A 24,596-nucleotide genomic window follows, 5' to 3' on the forward strand; every position below is an offset into this window, starting at 1 on the left:
TGCCTGGCCCTCATAACTCTTTCCAGGCTCTGTATCCATCGCCAGCTGTTTTCTTCCTGGGTGAAAATGTGTCCTGGAACGCCACCCCTGCCTCGTTTGCCTAGATAAGGTTTTCCCAAGCTTGGGTTTCCAGCTGTTTTGGGACTACAATTCCCATCACCCCTGACCACAGGTCCTGCAAGCTACGGATGATGGGACTTGTAGTCCAAAACCAGCCAGAGACCCAAGTTTGGGAAACGTTGGGTGGAAGGGCAGAGGCGGGAGGGTGCAAGTGTAAAAATGAGGCAAGATTTGGCCAAGGCACAGTCTGACCCCCTCCTCTGGTAATCCTCATAGAACTCTAGCCCAATGGTTGCCCTTAATTTGATTTTGAATTGATTTTAGAATGAATTGATTTTAGAATGTATTTCAATTAATTGATTGTGGTTTTATGTAAACTGTTACTTTTATTGTTGTTAGCCGCTCTGAGCCCGGCTTTGGCTGGGGAGGGTGGATACAAATACAGTGGTGCCTCGCAAGACGAAAAGAATCCGTTCTGTGATTCTCTTCGTCTAGCGGTTTTTTCGTCTTGCGAAGCAAGCCCATTGATGGATTAGCGGATTAGCGATATTAGCGGCTTTTAGCGGCTTATCGGATCAGCTGATAAGCACCTTAGTGGCTTAGAAAATGGGGGGAGGGGAAAGGGGAAAAAACCAGCAGGAACTCGCAAGGCATTGTCGTCTTGCGAAGCAAGCCCATAGGAAATTCGTTTTGCGAAGCACCTCCAAAACGGAAAACTCTTTTGTCTAGCGAGTTTTCCATCTTGCGAGGCATTCGTCTTGCGGGGCACCACTGTATATTATTATTATTATTATTATTATTATTATTATTATTATTATTATTATTATTTTGTTCCTCCGCCCACTTGTGTGTCTGGCCCCGCCCACAAGGGGCATGTGGCCACCCAGAAGGTTGCCCAGAATGGAGGGGGTGTGGCCCTTGGGCTTAAGGAAGCTTCCCCACCCTTGCCTTGCCAAAATAACTGAGGGCAGGGCAACTAGACTGGGGCAAATGGGCTGCAGGGAGGCGTTGCGTGGCAAGGTGGGTGGGTGGGTGAAACGGGAAGAGAAGACAGCAGTAAGACCTGGGAGAATCCTCTAGAGACCCACAGGGACAAGAGCTGAAAGGGATCCCCAAGGGTTGCCTAGTCCAACCCCCTGAAATGCAGGAATCACAATTAAAATATCCGTGATAAATGGCCACCCAACTTTTAAACCCCCAAGGAAGGAAAGCCGACCACCTTCTGAGTTGGTCTGTTCTACCATTCAGCAATGACTACATTATCACATGAGCACTGTTCCACAGCAACTGATATTTTGGCTCAGGATTTCAGTGTTTGATCTAGGGAAGGGTTCGTACCAACACCTGACCAATGAGGAGTTTGTCAGCAAATGGCAGAAAACCATGGCTAGAAAATCCACCTCTATTGGTCTGTCACCCTCCCAACTGTATTACCTGGGTTATGAAGGCGCCCTAAAGACGTTAAAGCAAAGATTATGGGATAATGCACACAGTGACTTGCGATCTCGATCACACGCAGTCTGAAGTCCGCTGGCAGTAGGAGTACAATATGGGCATGTCTTTAAGTTAACATCTTACATTCAAAACCTGACAGTACCGAATTATCGAAGGCTTTTCACCAAAGCCAGACTAAACGTCTTTCCTTCTGCAGTGTTGGATGGCAGGTTGAGATGAGTTCCCTACCAGGACAGACTTTGCTCGTGTGCTCAAGACATCGATTCCATAAAACAAATTTTGCTGCACTGTGCAAAATATGAGCAAGCCAGGGCTGAACTGATATTACCCTTGCTGGTACCTTTCCCGGGAAAAGCAGAGGCTCACTATGTCAGGTTCCTACTGGAAGACCGGACAAATACTAGAACATTAGCAGTGGCAAAGTTTTTATCGGTGGTTGCAAGAACCAATGATCCCTATCTTTTCAACAAAATGCTTGTTTAACCTAGAGGTAGGCTGTCTGAATTGTGTATTGCTTTGTAACGATTTGTTGGGTCTCTGGACCGTAATAAAGATTGATTGGTTGATATTTTCATTTACATACATTCATTCGAAATAAGATGGGTTTATGAAGCAATTCTATATCCTCCCACCATGCTGACAAAGAATTCTACGAAACAATAGTCTATATCCGGAATCACTGTTCAGTGTCGGACATCATATTTGCTGAATACACAAAACTTCACAGCTTGTCTGTCATCATACAACGTCTGGTACCTCACTTCATTTAAAGATTTTCAGAGACTTTGAGACGAAAGATTTCATTTTGTACTTGTTATGGTTTGAAGGAATTCTATAAAGATTGTCTATTGCGTATGTACATGGTCATCGTGTTGCCTAGACATTGCTGATGTTCTAACCGTTGAACAGCTCTGAAAGTTCTTCCTGATGCTTAATCAGAATCTACTTCCTTGTGACTTTAATCCATCGGTTCGGGTCCTAGCCTCTGGAGCAGGAGAAAACATGCTTGCCCCATCTTCTGTGTGACAGCCCTTAAGATATTTGGAGACGACTCTCTGTTTTCTCTTTTCCAGGCTAAGCATAGCCAACTCCCTTGAGCGTTCCTCATTTCTACTCATCTTCTACTAACACAGTGGTGGAACCGCAAAGCATTAACTGATGTCGCAACTGCAGCATGTTGCAAAAATATCAACCACAAGGCTGCAACATGAGTGTGCTGTGGCTCCTAACCAGAGCTTGGGGTTTTGTTTTGGTTTTTTTAAATGAATTAACAGCAGCACAACATTCTGCATCTTGAAAGCCTCTGTCTATTTTAAAAGTGGGAGACAGGTTTCTAGTCCTTAGGGCTGTGGATATGGCTTTCAAGGTGGACAGGTAACAGGAGGTAATTCAGGAGGGCATGCAGTGGTGGCTGATCCCCACCATAGCTAGGAAAATCAGACTGAAGAAGGCAAAACGAACTTGAGTACAAGTGCATTTGCACCTCATACCTACGGAACTGCTTCTCCCGGTCTGTCCCACGGAGGACCTTAAGGTCCATAAATAGCAACACCCTAGAGGTCCCGGGCCCTAAGGAAGTCGGATTACTGTCAACCAGAGGCAGGGCCTTTTCAACACTGGCCCCGGCCTGGTGGAACGCTCTGCCTCATGAGACCAGGGCCCTGCAGGATCTGATTTCTTTCTGCAGGGCCTGTAAGACAGAGTTGTTCTGCCTGGCCTTTGGCTTGGAATCAACTTGATTTCCTCCCCCTCTTTCCTTTTTCCTTTCTCCTTCTGTGATGGAACTCCTATTTGGGGACTTCCCTGGCTTTTTTCTGGCCCATGTAGGACCAGTCTGGATAGTTGGCCTTGGTGAAGACTTGACGTTTTGAGTTTCTACTGAAATGAGGCTGCATTTTAATGTTGTATTTTAATCTTGTTTTTAAGTTGTATTTCAATCAATTGTTTTATATCTGGTGTTAGCCGCCCTGAGCCCGGCCTTGGCTGGGGAGGGTGGGGTATAGTATAAATAAAATTTGTTGTTGTTGTTATCATTATTATTTCTGCAGGCTAAAGGGCTGTGACATGGAAAATGGGAGCAAATTTGTTTTCAGAGACTCTTCAGCTGTGAAGCCTGTACTTCAGGGGGTTGGTCTAGATGACCTTTGGAGACCCTTCCAATTCTATGATTCTAAGATATAAGCATCCTGAACTGATTTAATGCCTGGGAGAGAAAACACTCCTATAGTGAGTTCTGTATGTGCTAACTCAAGAGTAAAATAAGCTTTGGATGAAAAAACAGCATTTCACACCTTGACGGTTTTAAGAGGGTGTGATGTTTTAATTAGAATTCCACTGGACGAATAAAGGGAAATGTTCCAATTATTTCCTTGGCCTCAAAAGTTGGCGGGAGGAGAATTTAATAAGAGTTTCTACAATAACAAGAGTCCTTTATTAGGGAGGTCAAGTTTCTCTAAACTGGATGAGTCTACAGGAGGAAATAGGATCGAGAGAAGTTTGTATGTAATAAAAATACCTTTCTTATAAGACAGTGCTAAGTGGAAAAAGTTACGGGTGAGAACACACCCTGGGCGACACTTTATACATGCAGCACAAAGTTCCAAAAGGTTCTAAATGGACCATTTCTCTGTACGGGCCTCTACTGACTTGACCAATCCTTCTCCCAAAATCTTGAAGTCTTCCAAAATGGCCTCCACATTGGGAACTGTCAGGGGCTCAGGGGCAAGGGCGGACATCATTCTTCCTTTCATGCTTAGCACCTGTGACGGAAAGAACAGATATAATAAGTGAGTTCAGACCGTGGCTCAATCCAAACACTGTACCAAAACCGGGTTTAGAACCCAAAATCTGAACCGAGGTTCTGAACAGGCGGGCAAACCATGGTTTGCAGTTCACCTGTCTGGTTTCAGCGTCCATCCGCTCAGCATTTCTACTTCTGTGCTACAAGAGCCTCCAGAGGTGCAGAGAGTGTGGTTTTCCCATTTAGGTACCGCAACAAACCTTGGTTAGCACAAACCATGGTTTCCAAAACACCACCTTTTCAGTGGTGACACCCAGTACTTGGAATTTCTTCCCCAAACCAACTTGCACAGAGCTGATCTTTACCTTTACAATGCCAGGTTGTAAAGGTAACTAAAAAAAATACATTTTTTTTACTTATCTGGCCAATTTAAGACGGTCTGATACCGTTCCTATCTTACTGGTATAGATTCCATGCTTTGCAATAAATAATCTGTTGCTTTAGCAGGAAAACTGTCCTAAAACTTTCCAGTTACTCTGGAAGAGCGGGGAAGAAACCTTAAGCGATATGGTTTGCTAAACGGTACTTGAGTTTCTCCTTCAACCATGGTTTGGCATGATGCTTGAATTGAGCCCCACTCCCTAGGCCTTGCTAGCCTCTGAAACGGAAAGCCGGTCTGAGCCACTTGAGCAGAATCTGTCTGCCAACAGCACGCCAACGCATACGCAACAGCACAGGGGCAGTCAGTGTGGTGCACCTGCCACCATGATGGCTAGGAACTTGCCGTATTTTTCGCTCTATAAGATGCACTTTTTCCCTCCTAAAAAGTAAGGGGAAATGTGTGTGCGTCTTATGGAGCGAATGCAGGCTGTGCGGCTATCCCAGAAGCCAGAACAGTTTGAGAGGGAGCACTGCGCAGCGCTCCCTCTTTCTGTTCTAGCTTCTGGCTTAGCCCCTCTGTCCCTTCCCCCACCTCCTGCAAAAGCCCCCAAGAGCCGCGCGGACGCTGCCCTTCTCCCTCCTCGGGGAAAAGCCTGCAAGCGCCACACACATGCTCCACGTGGCTTGTGAAAGGGAGCGCTGAGCAGAGTCTGGGATGCATACAGACTATGCTCAGCGCTCCCTTTAAGGAATATTTTTTTTCCTTGCATTCCCCCTCTAAAAACTAGGTGCGTCTTATGGTCAGGTGTGTCTTATGGAGCGAAAAATACAGTATTTTGCTAGTAAAAAAGGATGGTGGTGTTGGGGTGGGGAAAGGATGCTTGATTATTTGACCGGCTCCATCAGATTTCATGCTAGAGGCTCTGTTCTGCAACCAGTTGAGCACGCCAAGCCACACAAATTCCAACACCCTCTGACTCTTTTATCCACATGAGCAGTTGCAGTTACAAAGCAGCAGCCATGTAGATTTATTTATCCTTTGGCTGAGAGCCAGCAGTTCCCCACCTTCTCCTCAAGTCATCTTTCCCTCCAGCTACCACACATCTTGCACTTCCAAAGTGGCTTCTTATGTGAGCTCACTGCCAAGCCCTTCATCAATCAGCTCTGTCCTTTCTCGTTCCTCATCTTCTTTTGCACCTGCTCTCTCGATCTTCCAGCTTGCTCCTCATCTATCCCCCTCTTACATCCTTTCTCCCCTCCAACCCAAAAGGTCTCTGCACCTTTCGCCATGTCGCTGGCCGAAAACAGCAGCCCCTCGCTCATCGGCCAAGATACCCCTTTTCTCTTCTCTCCCTCAGCCATCCCTCCCTGTGTCACTTAACATCAGCTCTAAGCATTATGGGACACGGGTGGCGCTGTGGTCTAAACCACAGAGCCTAGGGCTTGCGATCAGAAGGTCGGCGGTTCGAATCCCCGCGACGGGGTGAGCTCCCGTTGCTCGGTCCCTGCTCCTGCCAACCTAGCAGTTCGAAAGCACGCCAGTGCAAGTAGATAAATAGGTACCGCTCCGGCGGGAAGGTCAACGGCGTTTCCATGTGCTGCTCTGGTTCGGCAGAAGCGGCTTAGTCATGCTGGCCACATGACCCGGAAGCTGTACGCTGGCTCCCTCAGCCAATAAAGCGAGATGAGCACCGCAACCCCAGAGTCGGCCACGACTGGACCTAATGGTCAGGGCTACCTTTACCTTTACCTTTACCCTTGGGCCTGGTCTAGAAGCTCCAGCTGGTACAAAATGCTGCAGCTCATCTGTTGGTGGGAATGGATTACCGCCAGCTCATGACATTGATATCTAAAAGATTTCACTGGCTGCTGATATGATAGCTCAGGTTTGTTGTATTAATCCGCAAGACCCTTAACAATTTGGGGGCAGGATACTTTATGTCCCAGTCCAGTAACTGAGGTCTTTGGGGGAGTCCCTGCTACTGGTCCCCCATGCCTCAGACCAAAGCTTTGTGTCCACTAGGAGTTGTGTTTACAGTAACTTGGGCCCAATTTTGTGGACTTCCCTCATGGCTGAGATCAGACAGGCTCCCATTCCCTGTTGAATTTTTGGCACCTATTACAGCACACATTTTAAGTTTTCTTATTCTATGGTTAGTTTTCAAACCAATTTCATCTTTATTGCACTCTCCTAACCTAAGACGCAGGTGGCACAGTGGGTTAAACCACAGAGCCTAGGACTTGCCAATCAGAAGGTCAGCAGTTCGAATCCCCGCGATGGTGTGAGCTCCCGTTGCTCGGTCCCTGCTCCTGCCCACCTAGCAGTTCGAAAGCACGTCAAAGTGCAAGTAGATGAATAGGCACCGCTCTGGCGGGAAGGTAAACGGTGTTTCTGTGCTGCTCTGGTTCGCCAGAAGCGGCTTAGTCATGCTGGCCACATGACCCGGAAGCTGTATGCCAGCTCCCTAGGCCAGTGAAGCGAGTTGAGTGCCGCAACCCCAGAGTCGGCCACGACTGGACCTAATGGTCAGGGGTCCCTTTACCTTTACCTAAGCATTCTTGCAGGCAGAACGCTCTCTGGCCACCTGTATTTGCTGCCCAGCGCCTTGCACCCTGTGCAAATGCGACCCAGAACCCAGGTTGCAAAAATACACACGGTCCAAATCCCAGGGTTCAGACCGCCTCACCTTGAAAGGCTGTGGCTCAAAGGCCGAAGGCTTCCAGAGGACTCCCACCACCTCTCCTCCATGCTTGTCATAGAAAAACATTGCCAGGTCACCGAATGCCGCCTGCAAAGGAGAGAGGTTTGGAAGAGACCAGGGTTAAGCTGATTGTTTTGGAAGGACAATATCGATCTAAACCTGCATTGATACAGAGGTGCCAAGCGAACACTTCTGCAAAAATTGCACAGTTAGAACATATCACTAATGTTTATGTCACAAACGGAACAACCGAAAACTACAATAAGGTGTAGAAAGAGGACTCTGAAAGCAACAAATTTAAAGCTCGAACTAAGCGTCACCGGTTCCAATTATTCCCAGGGATTCTCAATGCAGACGCGTTGTCCTCAAAGCCATTCCACCTCTTAGGTTATGTAATGTTATTCGTTCCTGTGATATGACCAGGTTGGGTTTAACCAAGAAGAAATAAAAAGTTGTTTATGTGATTTGTTCCAGATCTTAGGTATGTTGATTATCTCTGGCACTTGCAAGTTAACACCTGGCCTCTGATATGCAGATTGCACAGAAACTCAAAAAATAAGGTGCTCAAAGGCGATGGTTGTTGTGAGACACGGCGGAGGAATGCGTTCCTGCCCCGGGGGGAGACTGAGCAGCCTGAATTTGGCTTCTTTGTCGCATTTTGGCTAGGGAGAAAACTGAGAGGAGGGTCAGACTGACAGGTGGAGATTGGGTGAAGCTTGCCAATACATTCCTATAAGGGGAAATGAATTCACATAAGACTTAAGCTGGGCACGTCTTGCCGCATCAGCCGTTGCAAATAAACAAATGACTCTAAAACTGTTTAGAACTGAGCAAAGCCTCAACATCACCTACCCATATATCTGCCCAACGCCCATCAAGGTCACACACAGGTCAATCTTTATCTCTGTTAAGACCTACCCTGACATAAGAGATTCACAGAAGACTGGTGTAAATTTACAGAATATTTGAAAAGTGATTGTGGTGATCAGATTACGTTTGTAGGTTTGCAAGAAGTTTTGCGAGGTGAATTATTTGAATTATTGCAAAAATGGATAAAGAGGAGGATTGGTAGTTAAGAGAATTAAAGGTAATATGAATTTAAGAAATGCAGAAGAAATAATAAGAATGGTGAGTCATCAGAGGTGCTGATGGAAGTCCAAAAAGATTGTATAAGATGTGACGTTTTGTGGTATGTATGACAATTAATATACTAAAATTAATAAAAATTATTATTATTATTAATATATATATATATATATATATATATATATATATATATATATATATATATATATAAAAGACCTACCCTGACATAAAGCTAAGGCAGTGTTTCCCAACCACTGTTCCGCGGCACACTAGTGTGCCGCGAGATGTTGCCTGGTGTGCCGCGGGAAAAATTAAAAAATTTGAAAGATTTTTTTTTTAAGTCAAATTTTCGATTGGGGCGCCGTCACTAGATGACCCCTGGGGTTCCCTCCCTCCCTCCCGCTCTGCGCCTCCCTCCTCCTCCTCCTCCTCCTCCAGGGAGGCCCTTCCTGGCTCTCGGCCAAGGCTTGGCGGCTGCCACTCACTCACTCGCTCGCCCACCCGTCCCTCCATCCCTGCACCCGGCCTCTCCCCCTCCGTCCCCGGCGCGGGGGCTGCCGGGATCCGTAGTCCCCTCGCCCTTGGCCCTTGGGCTCCGCGCCCGCGCGGGGTGCGCGAACTACGTTTCCCAGCGTGGCCTGGCGGGCCGGGCGTTTTGTTTGAAGCGCTCTTCTCCTGGCCATGGAATGAGTGCAGCGGCGGCGGCCGGGCGGGCAGGGGCTCTTCCGCGCAGACCCCACGCAGCCTGCCTGCACCCCCGTGGAGATCGGGTGGCAGGATGGAGCCCGGGGATCCCCGCAGAGGCGGAGCGGCGGAGGCGGAGGCTGCCCCCCAGGTAGGGCTGCGTCGGGGGGGGGTTATTTTTGCAATGCTGCATCCGCGCCGGAGGGGATGCATCGGACCGCGGGGAGACCCCTTGGCGGGCGTGCAAGGCAATGCATGCGTGCAGGCGTTGCATGGAGTGCAGTGCAATGCAATGGCAATGCGGCGCCCTGCATGCATGCATGCAACTTCCACCGGCGCTCCGGACTTGGCAAGTGAGGGGGGTCCCCAGTGGGCGGCAGAGAGAGCCGGGAAGGCGAAGGGGAGCCGGGGGGAGCAGCGCTGCTCCCCGAGCTGAGCCCGGGGGGAAACTTCGGCGTCGTTGCGCCAGGTGTTGGAAGCGGAGGCTGGCAGGGGCCCCTCACCTGCAAAACCTGGTCGCCTCTCATATATTTTGTGCATTGCATTCATCGCCCGCTTTCTCCTCCAAGGAGCTCCCGGGGGCGCGCGTGGTTCTCCCCGTGTTACCCTCGCAACAACAGCCCTGCGAGGTGAGTCAGGCGAGTGGCCCAAGGGAGCACCCAGGGATTGTCCTGGCCAGGTGGGGTGATTTGAACCCTGCTCTCTGCCCGGTCTTCGTCCTCATTTAGTCCCCACATGTGCATGACTGTGCATGACTGAGGTTTTCCCCCCTCGTCTTGGCTATGGTGTGAGTCTGTGCTGTTAATTAATGGGGTTCTGCCTTCGGAGAAGATGAGCCAGCCCTCAAGGAGGTGATTATGTAATTTGCTAGCAATTCATGTCCCTCCCGGCGTGACGCTGCGCGCTGACGTCACGGGGCTGTAATGGTGGTGTGCCTCAAGATTTTTTTCATGAAACAAGTGTGCCTTTGCCCAAAAAAGGTTGGGAAACACTGAGCTAAGGCATCATTGCATGGACAAAATAAAGCTGAGCTCCTGTTGAATTTTGGTTTTTGTTTTAAGGGGAGAGGAAGAGAGACCAGTAGCTTCTTTCCTAAACAGCTCAGCGCAGTCCCTGATGTCCCAAGGCCACGCAGAGAGCCCCTCTTGTGTCACAATGACTCCTGGAAAATAGCCAGTAAACTGACTCTGCAAACTGCTTGCTTGTTTTGCAATGCAGGCGGGAAACAGATTTCTAGATTAGCTTGCTGCGCATAATGCACCCAAGGGGCTCAGAGACTGTGACAGAGATTTCCCCCAACCCACACCGGATGTGTTGGACTACAGCTCAGCTTTGCAGGCTGGGGCTTGTGGGAATTGTAACTCAAAACATTTGGATGGCGCCAGGTTGGGGAAATCTGCCCTAACCCTCCTTCCATATAAATGAATGGGTAACGTTCACTCACAGAATCATAGAACTGCAGTTGGAAGGGTCGCCCCCTCCAAGGAACATCTAGTCCAACCCCCTGCAAAGCAGGGATCTCAACACACGGTCCCCCATCCAATTTGAAACCATACCGGACCCTGCTTAGCTTTGCAAATGTGCTAGCAGTTTTATTGCTGCACAAGGACAAGAAGGGGGAACTGAAATTGCATTTTAACCTGTATTTTAAATTGTTTTTTTCTTTTTCTCCCGCCCCCATTATGTTTTTATTGTAATTTTACTGGTGTTAGCCGCCCTGAGCCCGGCTCTGGCTGGGGAGGGTGGGGTATAAATAATAATAATAATAATAATAATAATAATAATAATAATAATAATAATAATAATAATAATAATAATTATTATTATTATTATTATTATTATTATTACGAAGTTCTACCCTCAAAGTATACCACTGCAGTCGTGTCAAAATCTCACTTCCATCAAACCCCTCCTCTGGGTCCAGTTTTTCTTTGCGTTATTAAATCGTTCCCACAGTTGGCAAGGTTCGTTTGATACCAAGAAACCGAGCCTTTAGCACCACCGTCCCGGTCCCATGGAACTCCCTGCCACAAGAGATTCCTTCTGTGCTAGCTCTAAAAATGCCTGCTGAAACGGTTTCTGTTCTGCCAGGCCTATGAGGGCAATTAAGAGTACACTCTTCCCACAGTGATTAACTGATGCCTGCTATTTAATTTTGTAATGGTTTTATTGTATGAGTTTATGTTTTTATTGCCGTAAATTGTGTGTGTGTGTGTGTGTAATGCAACATCGGTATACAAATATTTTTATTTGCTTGCAGCAAGTTATTAATATATTAATATATATTAATAACTAATTAATACTATATTAAGTCTGCACGGTCGTTGGCTCAGCCACTAACCTCACATGACCTGATTAATAACTCAGCCTATGCACGTGCAAAAGAAAAGCCGGATCAGGCCCATGCCCCATTTAGTCCATCATCCTGCTCTCACAGTGGCCACCCAGGCACCTCAAGGGACAACTGAAAACCCATGCCTCCTGTGGGAGTGAGTTCCACAGATTAACCGTAAAGAGGAGGCAATCCTGGGCTGCCCCTGCAGAGGGCGAGAGAGGCCAGGATTAAGTTTGCGCCACTGAAACAGTTGACCGGGTGCAACGAAAACCACGGCACATTGCAGTGGCTTTCCAACTCTTTTGAGCCCATGGTGCCTTTGACCAACTGCATATTTTTTGCGGCTCCCCTGTGGGCTTTAATTACAGGATGTAATGCACATACCACTCTGAAGGAAATCAGCCCTGAGTGCTCACTGGAAGGACAGATCCTGAAGCTGAGGCTCCAAGACTTTGGCCACCTCATGAGAAGAGAAGACTCCCTGGAAAAGACCCTGATGTTGGGAAAGAGGGCACAAGAAGGGGATGACAGAGGACGAGATGGTGGGACAGTGTTCTTGAAGCTACCAGCAAGAGTTTGACCAAACTGCGGGAGGCAGTGGAAGACAGGAGTGCCTGGCGTGCTCTGGTCCAGGGGGTCATGAAGAGTTGGACACGACTAAACGACTAAACAGCAACAACAACAATGCACATAAGTGGGAGTAGCAGCAGCAGCAGAGGGACTCAGGCCAGAATCAGGAAGAGAGAGAGATCAAGAGAGAGATTTGCAGATGTGCAGCAAGGATGGCTGATATGAATAGGGAGAAAGAGGAGGAGGCTGCAAAGACACACAGGTTGAAAACCTCTGCCTCACTGCATTAACTCGCACGCGGATGATGATGCCATTATACTAAAAAGCCTGAGAGATTATGGTTTATATCTGGGCACAGAGGAATATGTTGCTGTTTAGTCGTTTAGTCGTGTCCGACTCTTCGTGACCCCCTGGACCAGAGCACGCCAGGCACTCCTGTCTTCCTCTGCCTCCCGCAGTTTGGTCAAACTCATGCTGGCAGATTCGAGAACACTGTCCCACCATCTCGTCCTCTGTCGTCCCCTTCTCCTTGTGCCCTCCATCTTTCCCAACATCAGGGTCTTTTCCAGGGAGTCTTCTCTTCTCATGAGGTGGCCAAAGTCTTGGAGCCTCAGTTTCAGGATCTGTCCTTCCAGTGAGCACTCAGGGCTGATTTCCTTCAGAATGGAGAGATTTGTTCTTCTTGCAGTCCATGGGACTCTCCAGAGTCTCTTCCAGCACCAGAATTCAAAAGCATCCATTCTTCGGCAATCAGCCTTCTTTATGGTCCAGCTCTCACTTCCGTACATCACTACTGGGAAAACCAGAGCTTGAACTATACGGCTAAACCATAGCTTTAACAGAGGAATATACGGGGTGCTAATTGGGCCCCCCGCCTTTTCTCATGACGGACGCTTGCTGAATGAAGCCGTGTGTGCTAATAATGTCAGGAGGAATATTGCTATGTACCCTGCCAGGACTCTGAACCTTCTTGTTAAAAACCGCAGCGTGATTCAGAAGCTGCTGAAGCAACAAAACCCCGATGCTTTTAAAAAATAATAATAACAAGGAAGAGTTACGCGCTGCCTGGGAAACTTCCCTTTTGCCAGGAGTCAGCGGAGGCACAGATCAGGACAGAACCTGTTCTCTCGCTCTGTTGCAAGGCGAGTGTCGAAGAATTGGCTGGGTCTGGGAACGGCCCGGGTGTCACCGGGTTCTCCAAAAGTGGCTGCTGCTTGCCTGCACGGCGGATCCCTCCTTTTTTATCTTATTTTCCTGGAGTTTGCAGCGGCAACACCTCTGAGGCAACTTTGCGGCCTGCATTAAGCAATCTACGTCCCAGCCGAGAGAGCTAGCAGCTCTGCTGCTTACGTTGATAAGTTTCTGCCTAGGTTTCTGCTGCAGATAGAGATTTCTAAAGCTCAGCACGGCACGGGAAGAAATGAGAAGGGTTAAGTTCTCCTTCCTGCCTTGTAACACCAGAATCCGTGGACTTCCAACGAAGCTGCGCATTGGAAAATTCAGGGCAGAGAAGAGGAAATCTTTGAACTGTTAAACTGCGGAACTCGCTGCCACAGCAGGCAGGCATGGCCACCAGCTCAGAAGGCCTTAAAAGAGAATTAATCACATTTGTGGAGTGGGCTACTGATGGCTGCCAGCCACAATGGCTAGCATCTTAAACCTAGACAGCATCTTAAAAAGCAGAGACATCACCTTGCCAACAAAGACCCGTATAGTTAAAGCTCTGGTTTTCCCAGTAGTGATGTATGGAAGTGAGAGCTGGACCATAAAGAAGGCTGATCGCCGAAGAATTGATGCTTTTGAATTCTGGTGCTGGAGGAGACTCTTAAGGGTCCCATGGACTGCAAGAAACCGATCCATTCTGAAGGAAATCAGCCCTGAGTGCTCACTGGCAGGACAGATCCTGAAGCTGAGGCTCCAATATTTTGGCCACCTCATGAGAAGAGAAGACTCCCTGGAAAAGACCCTGATGTTGGGAAAGATGGAGGGACAGTGTTCTCGAAGCTACCAGCATGAGGGAGGCAGTGGAAGACAGGAGTGCCTGGCGTGCTCCGGTCCATGGGGTCATGAAGGGTCGGACACGACTAAACAACAACAAGCCACAATGGCTATTCACTGCTTCTATGGCCAGGACCAGCAATGCTTGAGAATACCAGCTGCTGGAAACCATAAGCGGGGAGAGGGTCTTATGCTCAGATCCTGCGTGTGGGTTTCGACTGTGCATCTGACCGGCCACTGAGAGAAGAGGATGTTGAACTGGGCGGGCCATTGGCCTGATCCAGATAGCTCTTATGTTCTTAATTCCCCCTCGCCCATTCCCCTTATTCTGGAAATCCCATCCTTAATATGTGCATTTCCTTGCACCTTTGGTTCCTAGACCAAAAGGCTAGCCAATGGCGTCTCCTCTACTGGCAAAAAGGCATCTATCAAGCGACCAGGAAAGGAGGACATTTGTTGCAATTCCTCTCTCCCCACCACAGCCCCAGTGCCCTGCCCCAAAAGCCAGGGCAGATTTTGGGAGGCTGGGTGGGGAGCAAGAAGAGAAGGGGGAATCACCAAAATTATTCCCTCCCCCACTGTTCCATTGGCCTGTTCCAGCAGAGAGAAGAAGAGCCCCTTATGTGATCGCATTTGTTCTCACCCACCCACACCTCCTGGGACCTGGGTGGCACTGTGGTCTAAACCACAGAGCCTTGGGCTTGCTGATCAGAAGGTCAGCGGTTCGAATCCCCGCAACGGGGTGAGCTCCCGCTGCTCGGTCCCTGCGCCTGCCAACCTAGCAGTTCGAAAGCACATCAAAGTGCAAGTAGATAAATAGGTACCACTCTGGCGGGAAGGTAAACGGCGTTTCCGTGCGCTGCTCTGGTTCGCAGATGCAGCTTAGTCATGCTGGCCACATGACCTGGAAGCTGTATGCCAGCTCCCTCAGCCAATAAAGCGAGATGAGCACCGCAACCCCAGAGTCGGTCATGACTGGACCTAATGGTCAGGGGTCCCTTTACCCGCACCTCCCTGCCATCTAATTTTTAGATTGCAACTGCTCTGCGGACGGAGACCTATTCTAAGAACACAGGAACTGCATGGCTGGCTCTGCAGATTGAGGTCTGCTGAGTTTGGTAGGCAAGCATCTTTTCCCACAAGGCAGCTGTGAAGTTTGGCCCTGCTAGAATGTCAGTCCAACACCACACACACACACACACACACACACACACACATACACACTACTGACAGACAGTGTGGTGTAGCAGTTAAGAGTGTTGGAGTAGGATCTGGCTGGACTCCTCACTCGGCCAATAAATCTCAATGATTGACCTCAGGCCGGTCACCATCCCTGAGGCTCCCTCACAGGGCTGTCATTGTGAGGATTAAAGGGGGGGGGTAGAGCAATGTACATCAGCTTGAGCTCGTTGGAGGAAAAGGTTGGATATAAATGCAATCAATCAATCAATCAATCAATCAACAAAGGTCTTCCACTTACTATGGAAAGCCAACTGCCATGGCTGCAGAGACAGGTTGCAACATCAAAACACAGTATTAAAAACAATATTTAAAACAGCTTCCCGTCTCAGAAATAAGGCGGGTCCTAAAACACACACAGCTCAATGGTGTAAAAAGTATAAAGATAGAGGTAATCTACACAACAATTTAGAAAGAGTAAAAATTTCGAGGTCTTAGAACAAAGGAAGGAAATCATTATGTGAATACATACGTAACGATTGGAATGATGATATGGTTTTATTTGTAGATGTGTGTTTTGGGGTTTTTTGTCTGTTTTTTGTCTTTTTTCTCATGTTCTTTTCTTTTTTTTTACTTCTTTGTACTGCTTTATTTTGGATTCACTGTTTGTAATTTTTGTTGTAATTTTGCATTGAAAATTTAAAAAATTAAACAAACAAACAAAAAACCACACACAGCTCAAGTGTCAAAAGCCACGTTAAATAAGGTGCATTTAGTATTTGCCAGAAGGTGTCTAATGAAGGTGCCAGGCAGCCCAACAAGGAACTGAAGGTGAGAGTCAACTAAATTTTACTGAGAGTGCATCCAGTAAAATACATGACCAAGTTAGGTCCATTCGTTTCAACAGGTCTACTCTTGAGTAAAACCTGGCTGAGGGTGCTCAGCAGCAATGGAACTCTGACCAACTCTTGTGAAGGAGAAAACTGCGTGGGGAAGGGGACGGAATGGAGTATCCTGCAGGAGGAGATGGCCAGCAGGCACACCAAACAGAATAATAATAATAATAATAATAATAATAATAATAATAATAGTAATAATAATAGTAATAATAATAACAATAATAATATATTATTATTTATACCCTGCCCATCTGGCTGGGTTTCCCCAGCCACTCTGGGCGGCTTCCAACAGAATACAGAAGCACTCCAGGCCAGACATAGCTCAGTCGGTAGAGCATGAGACTCTAAATCACAAGGTGGTGGCTTCGAGTTCAGCGCTGGGTGAAAGATTCCTACATCACAGGAGGGTTGGACCAGATGATCCTCATTGTCCCTTACTAACTCTAGGCTTCTATGATCCCTCTCTTCTGATCATAGCTGTCAACTTACAGATTTGAAAATAAGGGACCAGCAGCCTCGAAAATAAGGGACCAGCAGCCTCGAAAATAAGGGATCAGCAGCCAAAATTTTAGTCAACCAGCAGCCAAACGAAGCCTCAAGCGGTGGTTCCCACAGCGCAGCAACCCGGCAAAGGGGATGCAGCAAGGAAAACCACTGTCACCTCTCCGCTGGGAAGCGCTGAGCAAAGGTGAGTCCCCAGGCAATCCGGCCGATTTGATCAGCGCAAGGCATTCCAGCTCCACCCCCCCCCCAGTCGTTCTTAGAGTCCTTATTGGGTGAGCAACACAGCCAAGCAACACAGTTGGAGCCTCCCTCCTTCCTGGCCAGCAGGGAGAGAGGGAGAGGAGCGGCTTCCTTTGAAACCCGGGAAATTTAAGGGACATCATCAATAAGGGACAGCAGCGGGACATGGCGCTGGGATAAGGGACTGTCCCGCCAAATAAGGGACCCTTGACGGCTATGCTTCTGATATGAGCTCAGTCCTGGCAAATGTATAACAATTTGGTGCGGCTCTTTTGTATGATTATAGTAAGCATGGAACATCTGCTTGCGTTATTTGTTCCCAGCTCCTGCTTACCTGCAGCTCTCGGAGGTACAGCTGAGCCGGGTCGTAATCCACCACCGGGAAAGCTAAGGTTTTGACAGCTGCACTGCTTTTCAACATTCCCCGGAAGAAGGACTTGGCCGGCCGGTCCACTGCCTCCAGGTGCCTCGGGATCTGCTTGGGGTTCAGGTGGATGAGGACGTCGTAGAAGTCCAGAGGAGGGCGGAAGACCATCTGCCAAGGGGGAAACCACGTTAAAATGGGGCTCAGAGGCAAGGGAAATGTGGAGCCGAGTCCCAAAGGAGGGGGAGAAGGAAGTTTTTGCCAGCTAGCATCATCTCACCCAGGCCCAACCGGGGTCTCAGAAACCACAGCTGCACATCACGTTCTGGTTAGCAGTGCAAGAGTGACGGACTGAGCTGTGATTCCTGCAGATATGTATCAAACTCAGATATATAGGTAAAGTCGGTTGTGATACATTGGGCCAAAGATTTTGGGTATAATATACAGTTAAAAGATTGGGGGAAACTGTGGAAAGAAGGGTTAAAATTTACTGCATGCAATGCCCTAAAAGAAAATGTGGTGAAAATGATGTATAGATGGTATATTACGCCTGTGAAACTAGCTAAAATGTATAAAGTTAGTAATAAATGTTGGAAATGTAAAGAAAAAGAAGGAACATTTAATCACATGTGGTGGGAATGTAAAAAAGTGAAAAACTTCTGGGAAATGATTTACAATGAGATGAAAAGAAATGTTGAAATATATATTTATTAAGAAACCAGAAGCATTTTTACTTGGCATTGTAGGAGATGATATAAATAGAAAGGGTTGTAAGTTGTTTTTCTGTGCAATGACTGCAGCAAGAATACTATTGGCACAAAACTGGAAGCAGGAAGAATTACCGACGAAAGAAGAATGGAGGATGTAACTGATGGACTATGCAGAATTTGAAGGATTCGAAACCTGCGGGACCAGAGATTCTCAGAAGACTGGAGTAAATTTACAGGCTATTTGAAAAGCAATTGTGATGAACAGATTACACGGGTAGGTTTGCAAGAAGTTTTGTAAGGTGAATTATTAGTAATATTGCAAAAAAAAAAAAGATAATGAGGAGAATTATTAGTTAAAGATATTTAAAGGTAATATGAAATTAAGAAATGCATAATAAGTGATAAGTACGGAAAATCATCAGAGGTGTTGACGGAAGTCCAAAAAATATTGTATAAGATGAGAAGTTCTGTTGTATGCATGTTAATTAATATGTTAAAAATTAATAAAAATGTATAAAGAAAGAAAGAAAGAAACTCAGATATATAAGCCAGGTGCCATATGCCTCCCTAAACCAGGGTTACAGTCGCCAAGACGGAATGCCTAGGTGCCATTTTTGGACCAGACGACTTTTTGGTTCCCCGGACATAAACCTCCAGATGGTGGAGACGTCAGGCACCATCCTGGCGCCCGGGCACCTTCGCTGGATTGCATGTGGCTGACAGTCAGGTGCTTGTTTATTTTTCGTGGCACTGCGAGAGATTAGAGGGTACCACGGTTAACTTGCCCAGCACTAGGGAACGAATTAAAGATAACGTCCCTGCTTTAGATGCGATCCTCGGCCCAGTAGACCTGAAGGAGCATCTCTACCCAGGACACCGGGGTCCAGATCCCAGGGCCTTCTGGCGGTTCTCTCACTGCGAGAAGCCAAGTTACATGGAACCAGGCAGAGGGCCTTCTCGGTAGTGGCACCTGCCCTGTGGAATGCCCTCCCACCAGATGTCAAAGGGAACAACAACTACCAGACTTTTAGAAGACATCTGAAGGCAGCCCTGTTTAGGGAAGCTTTTAATGTTTAATAGGTTATTGTATTTTAGTGTTCAATTGGAAGCCGCCCAGAGTGGCTGGGGAAACCCAGCCAGATGGGCGAGGTATAAATAATAAATTATTATTATTAGTAACAGATAGGTAGCCGTGTTGGTCTGCCATAGTCAAAATAAAAAAAAATTCCTTCCAGTAGCACCTTAAAGACCAACTAAGTTAGTTCTTGGTATGAGCTTTCGTGTGCATGCGCACTTCTTCAGATACACTGAAACAGAAGTTGCCAGATCCTTCTATATAGAGAGAAGGTGGGGAGGGGTATTACCGTATTTTTCGCCCCATAAGACGCACCTAGTTTTTTGGGGGGGAAATAAAGGGAAAAAAATTTATTTCCCCCCCCAGGTGCGCTGCGCTAATCCCGAAGCTTGGGATGTGTGGAGCTCAGCACGCCCCAAGCTTCTGGGTGCCGGCAAGGTCTCCGCTAGCCTTGGGAGAGCCGCGCGGCTCTCCCAGGGCTAGCGGACCGCTGCGCTAATCCCGAAGCTTGGGGCGTGCGGAGCTCAGCGCGCCCCAAGCTTCTGGGTGCCGGCAAGGTCTCTGCTAGCCGTGGGAGAGCCGCGCGGCTCTCCTAGGGCTAGCGGATCGCTGCCCTAATCCTGAAGCTTGGGGCATGCGGAGCTCAGCACGCCCCAAGCTTCTGGGTGCCGGCAAGCAGTCCCCTAGCCCTGGGAGAGCCGCGCGGCTCTCCCAGGGCTAGCGGACGGCTGCGCTAATCCCGAAGCTTGGGGCGTGCGGTGCTCAGCGCGCCCTAAGCTTCTGGGTGCCGGCAAACTTAAAACCATGGAGAGACCTGGTTTGAACAAAGACATTGGATTCTTATCTCATTATACATGACTTAGCCATTTTTCACCTTCTCACCCCTTGCCTTTTCCTGTAAGACCTATTACAGTCGTTAAGAGTCGTCAACAGGCTCATCTCAGCTATCTGCCAATCTCTCATTCCCACCACCCTTCTGAGTAACACCCCTCCCCACCTTCTCACTATATAGAAGGATCTGGCAACTTCTGTTTCAGTGTATCTGAAGAAGTGTGCATGCACACGAAAGCTCATACCTAGAACTAACTTAGTTGGTCTTTAAGGTGCTACCGGAAGGAATTTTTTTTATTTTGACTATTATTAGTAGTAGTAGTATTTTGTTGGAAGCCGCCCAGAGTGGCTGGGGAAGCCCAGCCAGATGGGCAGGGTATAAATAAATTATTATTATTATTATTATTATTATTATTATTATTATTATTATTATTATTATTATTATTATTACCATCATCATCATCTTGGTGCTGTGATGCCTAGCACAGGGACTGAAGATAATCTCCAGATCAGGACATAAAGCTGTGGGGTTTGTAGAAGATGCCTCTGGCTTGCAGGCCTCAAGCTGGCCATGTCTGCAGTAAGCTGGTCTTTTGGAAAATGTTATATATATATATATATATATATATATATATATATATATATATATTCAAAATATCAGATCTCAGCAGCTGAAAGTCCTGCAAGCACAGTGCCCCACTTCTGGATCTGCAGAGATGCTGAATCACCGTGAGTTGAGTTTCTCGGGTTTGCTCACCAGCTTTCTCCCTGCCAAGGAGCACCCACAGCTCCAACTTTCACAGGCTTGCAACGCAAACCACAAAATAAGAACAGAGAGCTCTGGAAGAGGTGCTGCAACGGCATGGCAGCTTCAGGAAGTGGTTGTCACTCTCACGCGGGCCTCCCAAAAACGCCCAGCTCTACCACAACCATATTGTGCGCAATATCATGCCTCATGAGTGCGGTACTCTGGGCAGCTATGGTGACACGCCTGAGCTTTGCAAAAACAAATTGGCAACACAGCAGAAGAGACTTAGCCGGTTGGGGGTGGAATCTGAATTGACTCTTTGTTCTCTCCCCCAAAAAATGACGAATTGAAATTTGATGACGAAAGCCATAGAAGTGCAGAGCTAAGATAAACTCAATTCCGCAGCCTCCATCAACTAAGATGCACCTGACAGAGTGGCCTCGAGTCCACAAAAAATTGTGCCACAAAAAAGTGTTAAGTGTTTAAGGTGCCACAAATGGTCTTTGATTTGCAGCAGTCACAGAGATTAACTACTGCAGCTGCCCCTCTGGAAACCGAATCGACGATGAAAAATGAAGAGAATGATGACTTGTGACATTTCATTCTGCAGTTTTAAAATCGTTTTGAGTAATTACCGTATTTTTCGCTCTATAGGATGCACATTTCCCCCTCCAAAAATGAAGGGGAAATGTGTGTGCGTCCTATGGAGCGAATGCAGGCTCCTTGGCTTCAGCGATAGCAACGCGAAGCCTCCGAAGCGCAAAGGGAGAGCTCCCCCCGCGCTCCGGAGGCTTTGCGTTGCTTTTGCTGAAGCCGCCTGAAGCCCCCGGAGCGCAGGGGGAACTCCCACTGCGCTCCAGGGGCTTCAGGCAGCTATCTGCAAGCCTTCGGAGCGCAGCAGAGTTCCCGCTGCGCTCTGAAGGCTTGCAGATAGCCGCCTGAAGCCTGGAGAGCGAGAGGGGTCGGTGCACACCGATCCCTCTTGCTCTCCAGGCTTCGCTTTGCTATCCCCCTCTCTGCGCAGCGCCCCTTCAGCGAAGCGGGAGGAGAATTGGAAGGGGCTCCGTTTCTCCTCCCGCTTCGCTGAGCGGAGAGGGGGATAATTTTTTTCCCCTGTTCTCCCCCTCCTACGGTCCGGTGCGTCCTATAGAGCGAAAAATACGGTACACAGAATCGTAGATTTGGAAGGGACACCAAAGGTCATCTAGTCCAGCCCCACTGGCAATGCAGGAAACTCTGCTAAAGCGTCCATGGGCCATTTAAACCGGCTTGGTTAGTGACGGGGAAGCAGGAGCAGCTATTGCAAGGCACTGAAGCCCCACGTCCAAGCCCTCTACTGGGACTTTTATTCGGTCATTTACAAGCCTTCAGTCACGAGGACTAGAAACTTACCTTTAAAAAATGAAATGGAAGGAGGAACTCAAGTCCCAAGAGGAAAGGTTGAAGGAACTGGGTGTGTTTGCCATGGGAAAGAGAAGGACGAGGGAGGGTTCAGAAACCTGAATGGCTGAATGGAAGAGGGCAAAGGCGTCTTCTCTGCTGACTAGATCTCATGGACAAGCAACAAGAGGGTAGATTTTCACTAAACATTAGGAGGGTTATCAGCCCCTCCTGCCGCTTGCTTCACTGGCCAACCCCCTCCCAATCAAGTCTGTCACTCCTTGACAGGTCCAGGTCTGCCAACAAGCCTACAGAACAGTTTTGAAGAGGCTATTTTGTTGACTGCATTGCAGAGGGTTGGAATAGACAACCAACTCCACAATTCTATGATTTCATGGATAGACAAATGATAGATGGATAGATAGACAGACAGACAGACAGACAGACAGACACAGTGTTATATCAATCAATACCAGTATACCCGAAGGAGCATCTCCACCTCCATCGTTCTGCCCGGACACTGAGGTCCAGTGCCAAGGGCCTTCTGGCAGTTCCCTCACTGCAAGAAGCCAAGTTACAGAGAGCCAGGCAGAGGGCCTTCTCGGTGGTGGCACCCGCCCTGTGGAACGCCCTCCCATCAGATGTCAAAGAGATAAACAACTACTATTTAGAAGACATCTGAAGGCAGCCCTGCATCAGAAAATTTTTTATGTCTAATGTTTTACAGTGTCTAATGTTTTAAAGCTACAGGGAACCAGACAGAGGGCCTTCTCGGTAGTGGCGCCCGCCATGTGGAACAACAACTACCAGACATTTAGAAGACGTCGGAAGGCAGCCCTGTTCAGGGAAGTTTTTAACGTATGACATTTTAATGTATTTTTAATCTTTGTTGGAAGCTGCCCAGAGTGGCTGGAGAGACCCAGCCAGATGGGCAGGGTACAAATAATAAATTATTATTATTATTATTATTATCATTACATAGAATAAATGACTAAATAAACTTGCCTTCACATCCTGGCTTCCCAGAGGGTCCATGAGCTGCTTCTCCAAAACCTGAAGAGATTCCTGAGCCAAAACCAAGAGGCGTTGCAGGACCTGGTGAGGGGGGGAGAAGAAGAGGCAGAAGAGAGGGAGAGGTTTTAAGAACCGTTCACAGTCAGCGCCGACGGTGGGCACGCGAGGGCACTTGGCAAGAGCTGGTGTATCTGGAAGGACCCCCCCACCACCACCTTTGCAAGGCCTGGCTCGATTCTGCAGGAGAGCGAAGGACATTCGGAGGCAGCATGCCCAAGGTGGTGCCTTTGCCTCCAGACCCTTCCTCAAAAGGAGAGGCCCAGTGCGGTGTAGAGGTCAGAGCAGGGTTCCCAAAGTGGGGTGCACCGTCCCGTGGCAGGGGGGGGGGAATAACCTAAAGGGGCGCCAAGAGGTAAAGAGGTGCAGGAAGTGTAAATGACCATCAGACTCTGAAAAGCTGATAGCACTGGATCATCGAGTTGAATTAAAGAAACTAGTGTGTGTGTGTGTGTGTGTGTGTGTGTGTCTAACATCTTTATTCTTTTCCCCCTCCTTTCCTCTGCACCGCTTTATTTCTTTATAAGTTGAATTAACTTGGATTCCAAATGAAGATGTAACTGCTACTGTTTTGAATTTTATTCTGTTACTACCTTCCTGAGTGGGACGCGGGTGGCGCTGTGGGTTAAACCACAGAGCCAAGGACTTTGCTGATCAGAAGGTTGGCGGTTCGAATCCCCGCAACGGGGTGAGCTCCCGTTGCTCAGTCCCTGCTCCTGCCAACCTAGCAGTTCGAAAGCACGTCAAAGTGCAAGTAGATAAATAGGTACCACTCTGGCGGGAAGGTAAACGGCGTTTCCGTGCGCTGCTCTGGTTCGCCAGAAGCGGCTTAGTCATGCTGCCACATGACTTAGAAGCTGTACCCTGGCTCCCTCAGCCAGTAACGTGAGATGAGTGCTGCAACCCCAGAGTCAGCCACAACTGGACCTAATGGTCAGGGGCCCCTTTACCTTTTACCTTCCTGAGTGGGGTGTGCCATTATGAATAAAGGCTTTTTTCATAGGGTGCGGTAGGGGGCAGTGGGCGTGAGTTTATAGAATCAAGGGGGCAGTGGCTTGAAAAAGCTTGGGAGCCACTGGGCTAGACTAGGACCTGTGAGATCAGGGTTCAAATCCCCACTCCGTCACGAAACTCACTGGGTGACCTTGCACCAGTCAGCCTAACCTAGAAATGTATATTAAATGAAAAGATTGGAAAAATTTTCAGATGTGATTGATGGGAGTGAAAAAAGTGTATAATATATAGAAGTATGTTTACTTATTGTTGAAAATGGTATGTTAAAAAAACTAATAAAAAATTATATATATATATATATTTTAAAAAGATGAGGAAGGGGAGAACCAGTGCTATCCCTAAAAATGTTTAGGGATACACTCATTTTCTTACTCATTGTGAAATACTGGCCCCTCAATGAGGCCAAGCTTAGATTCACAAAATGTTTAAGCGTATGCACTCCCCTGCAGCCCCCCCCTCCAGATAAAAAGCACTGGGGAGAACCCACGCACTGCCACCTCAAACATCCTTTGCTCTGTTCAATTTTAGCAGTGTTGAAAAGGCTTCAGTGAGAGAGGACAGATCGGAAGA

At 47.8% G+C, this 24,596-nt stretch overlaps 1 protein-coding gene across 1 annotated transcript in view; it reads right to left on the reverse strand.

Moving 5' to 3' along the window:
• Positions 1-3,812: 3,812 nt before the first annotated feature.
• Positions 3,813-24,596, reverse strand: part of NOL6 (nucleolar protein 6) — a 67,755-nt gene continuing 46,971 nt past the window's right edge. The window contains exons 23-26 of the mRNA XM_083465771.1: positions 22,947-23,036; positions 17,168-17,368; positions 7,324-7,425; positions 3,813-4,274 (exon numbers count right to left, since the gene is read on the reverse strand). Coding sequence (XP_083321897.1) covers positions 4,125-4,274; positions 7,324-7,425; positions 17,168-17,368; positions 22,947-23,036 — 543 coding nt within the window. The 3' untranslated portion in view covers positions 3,813-4,124. The remainder of the gene's footprint in view (positions 4,275-7,323; positions 7,426-17,167; positions 17,369-22,946; positions 23,037-24,596) is intronic.

This window comes from Podarcis liolepis, assembly GCF_965112155.1.
Source record: "Podarcis liolepis genome assembly, chromosome: 11".
Classification (NCBI taxonomy): domain Eukaryota; kingdom Metazoa; phylum Chordata; class Lepidosauria; order Squamata; family Lacertidae; genus Podarcis; species Podarcis liolepis.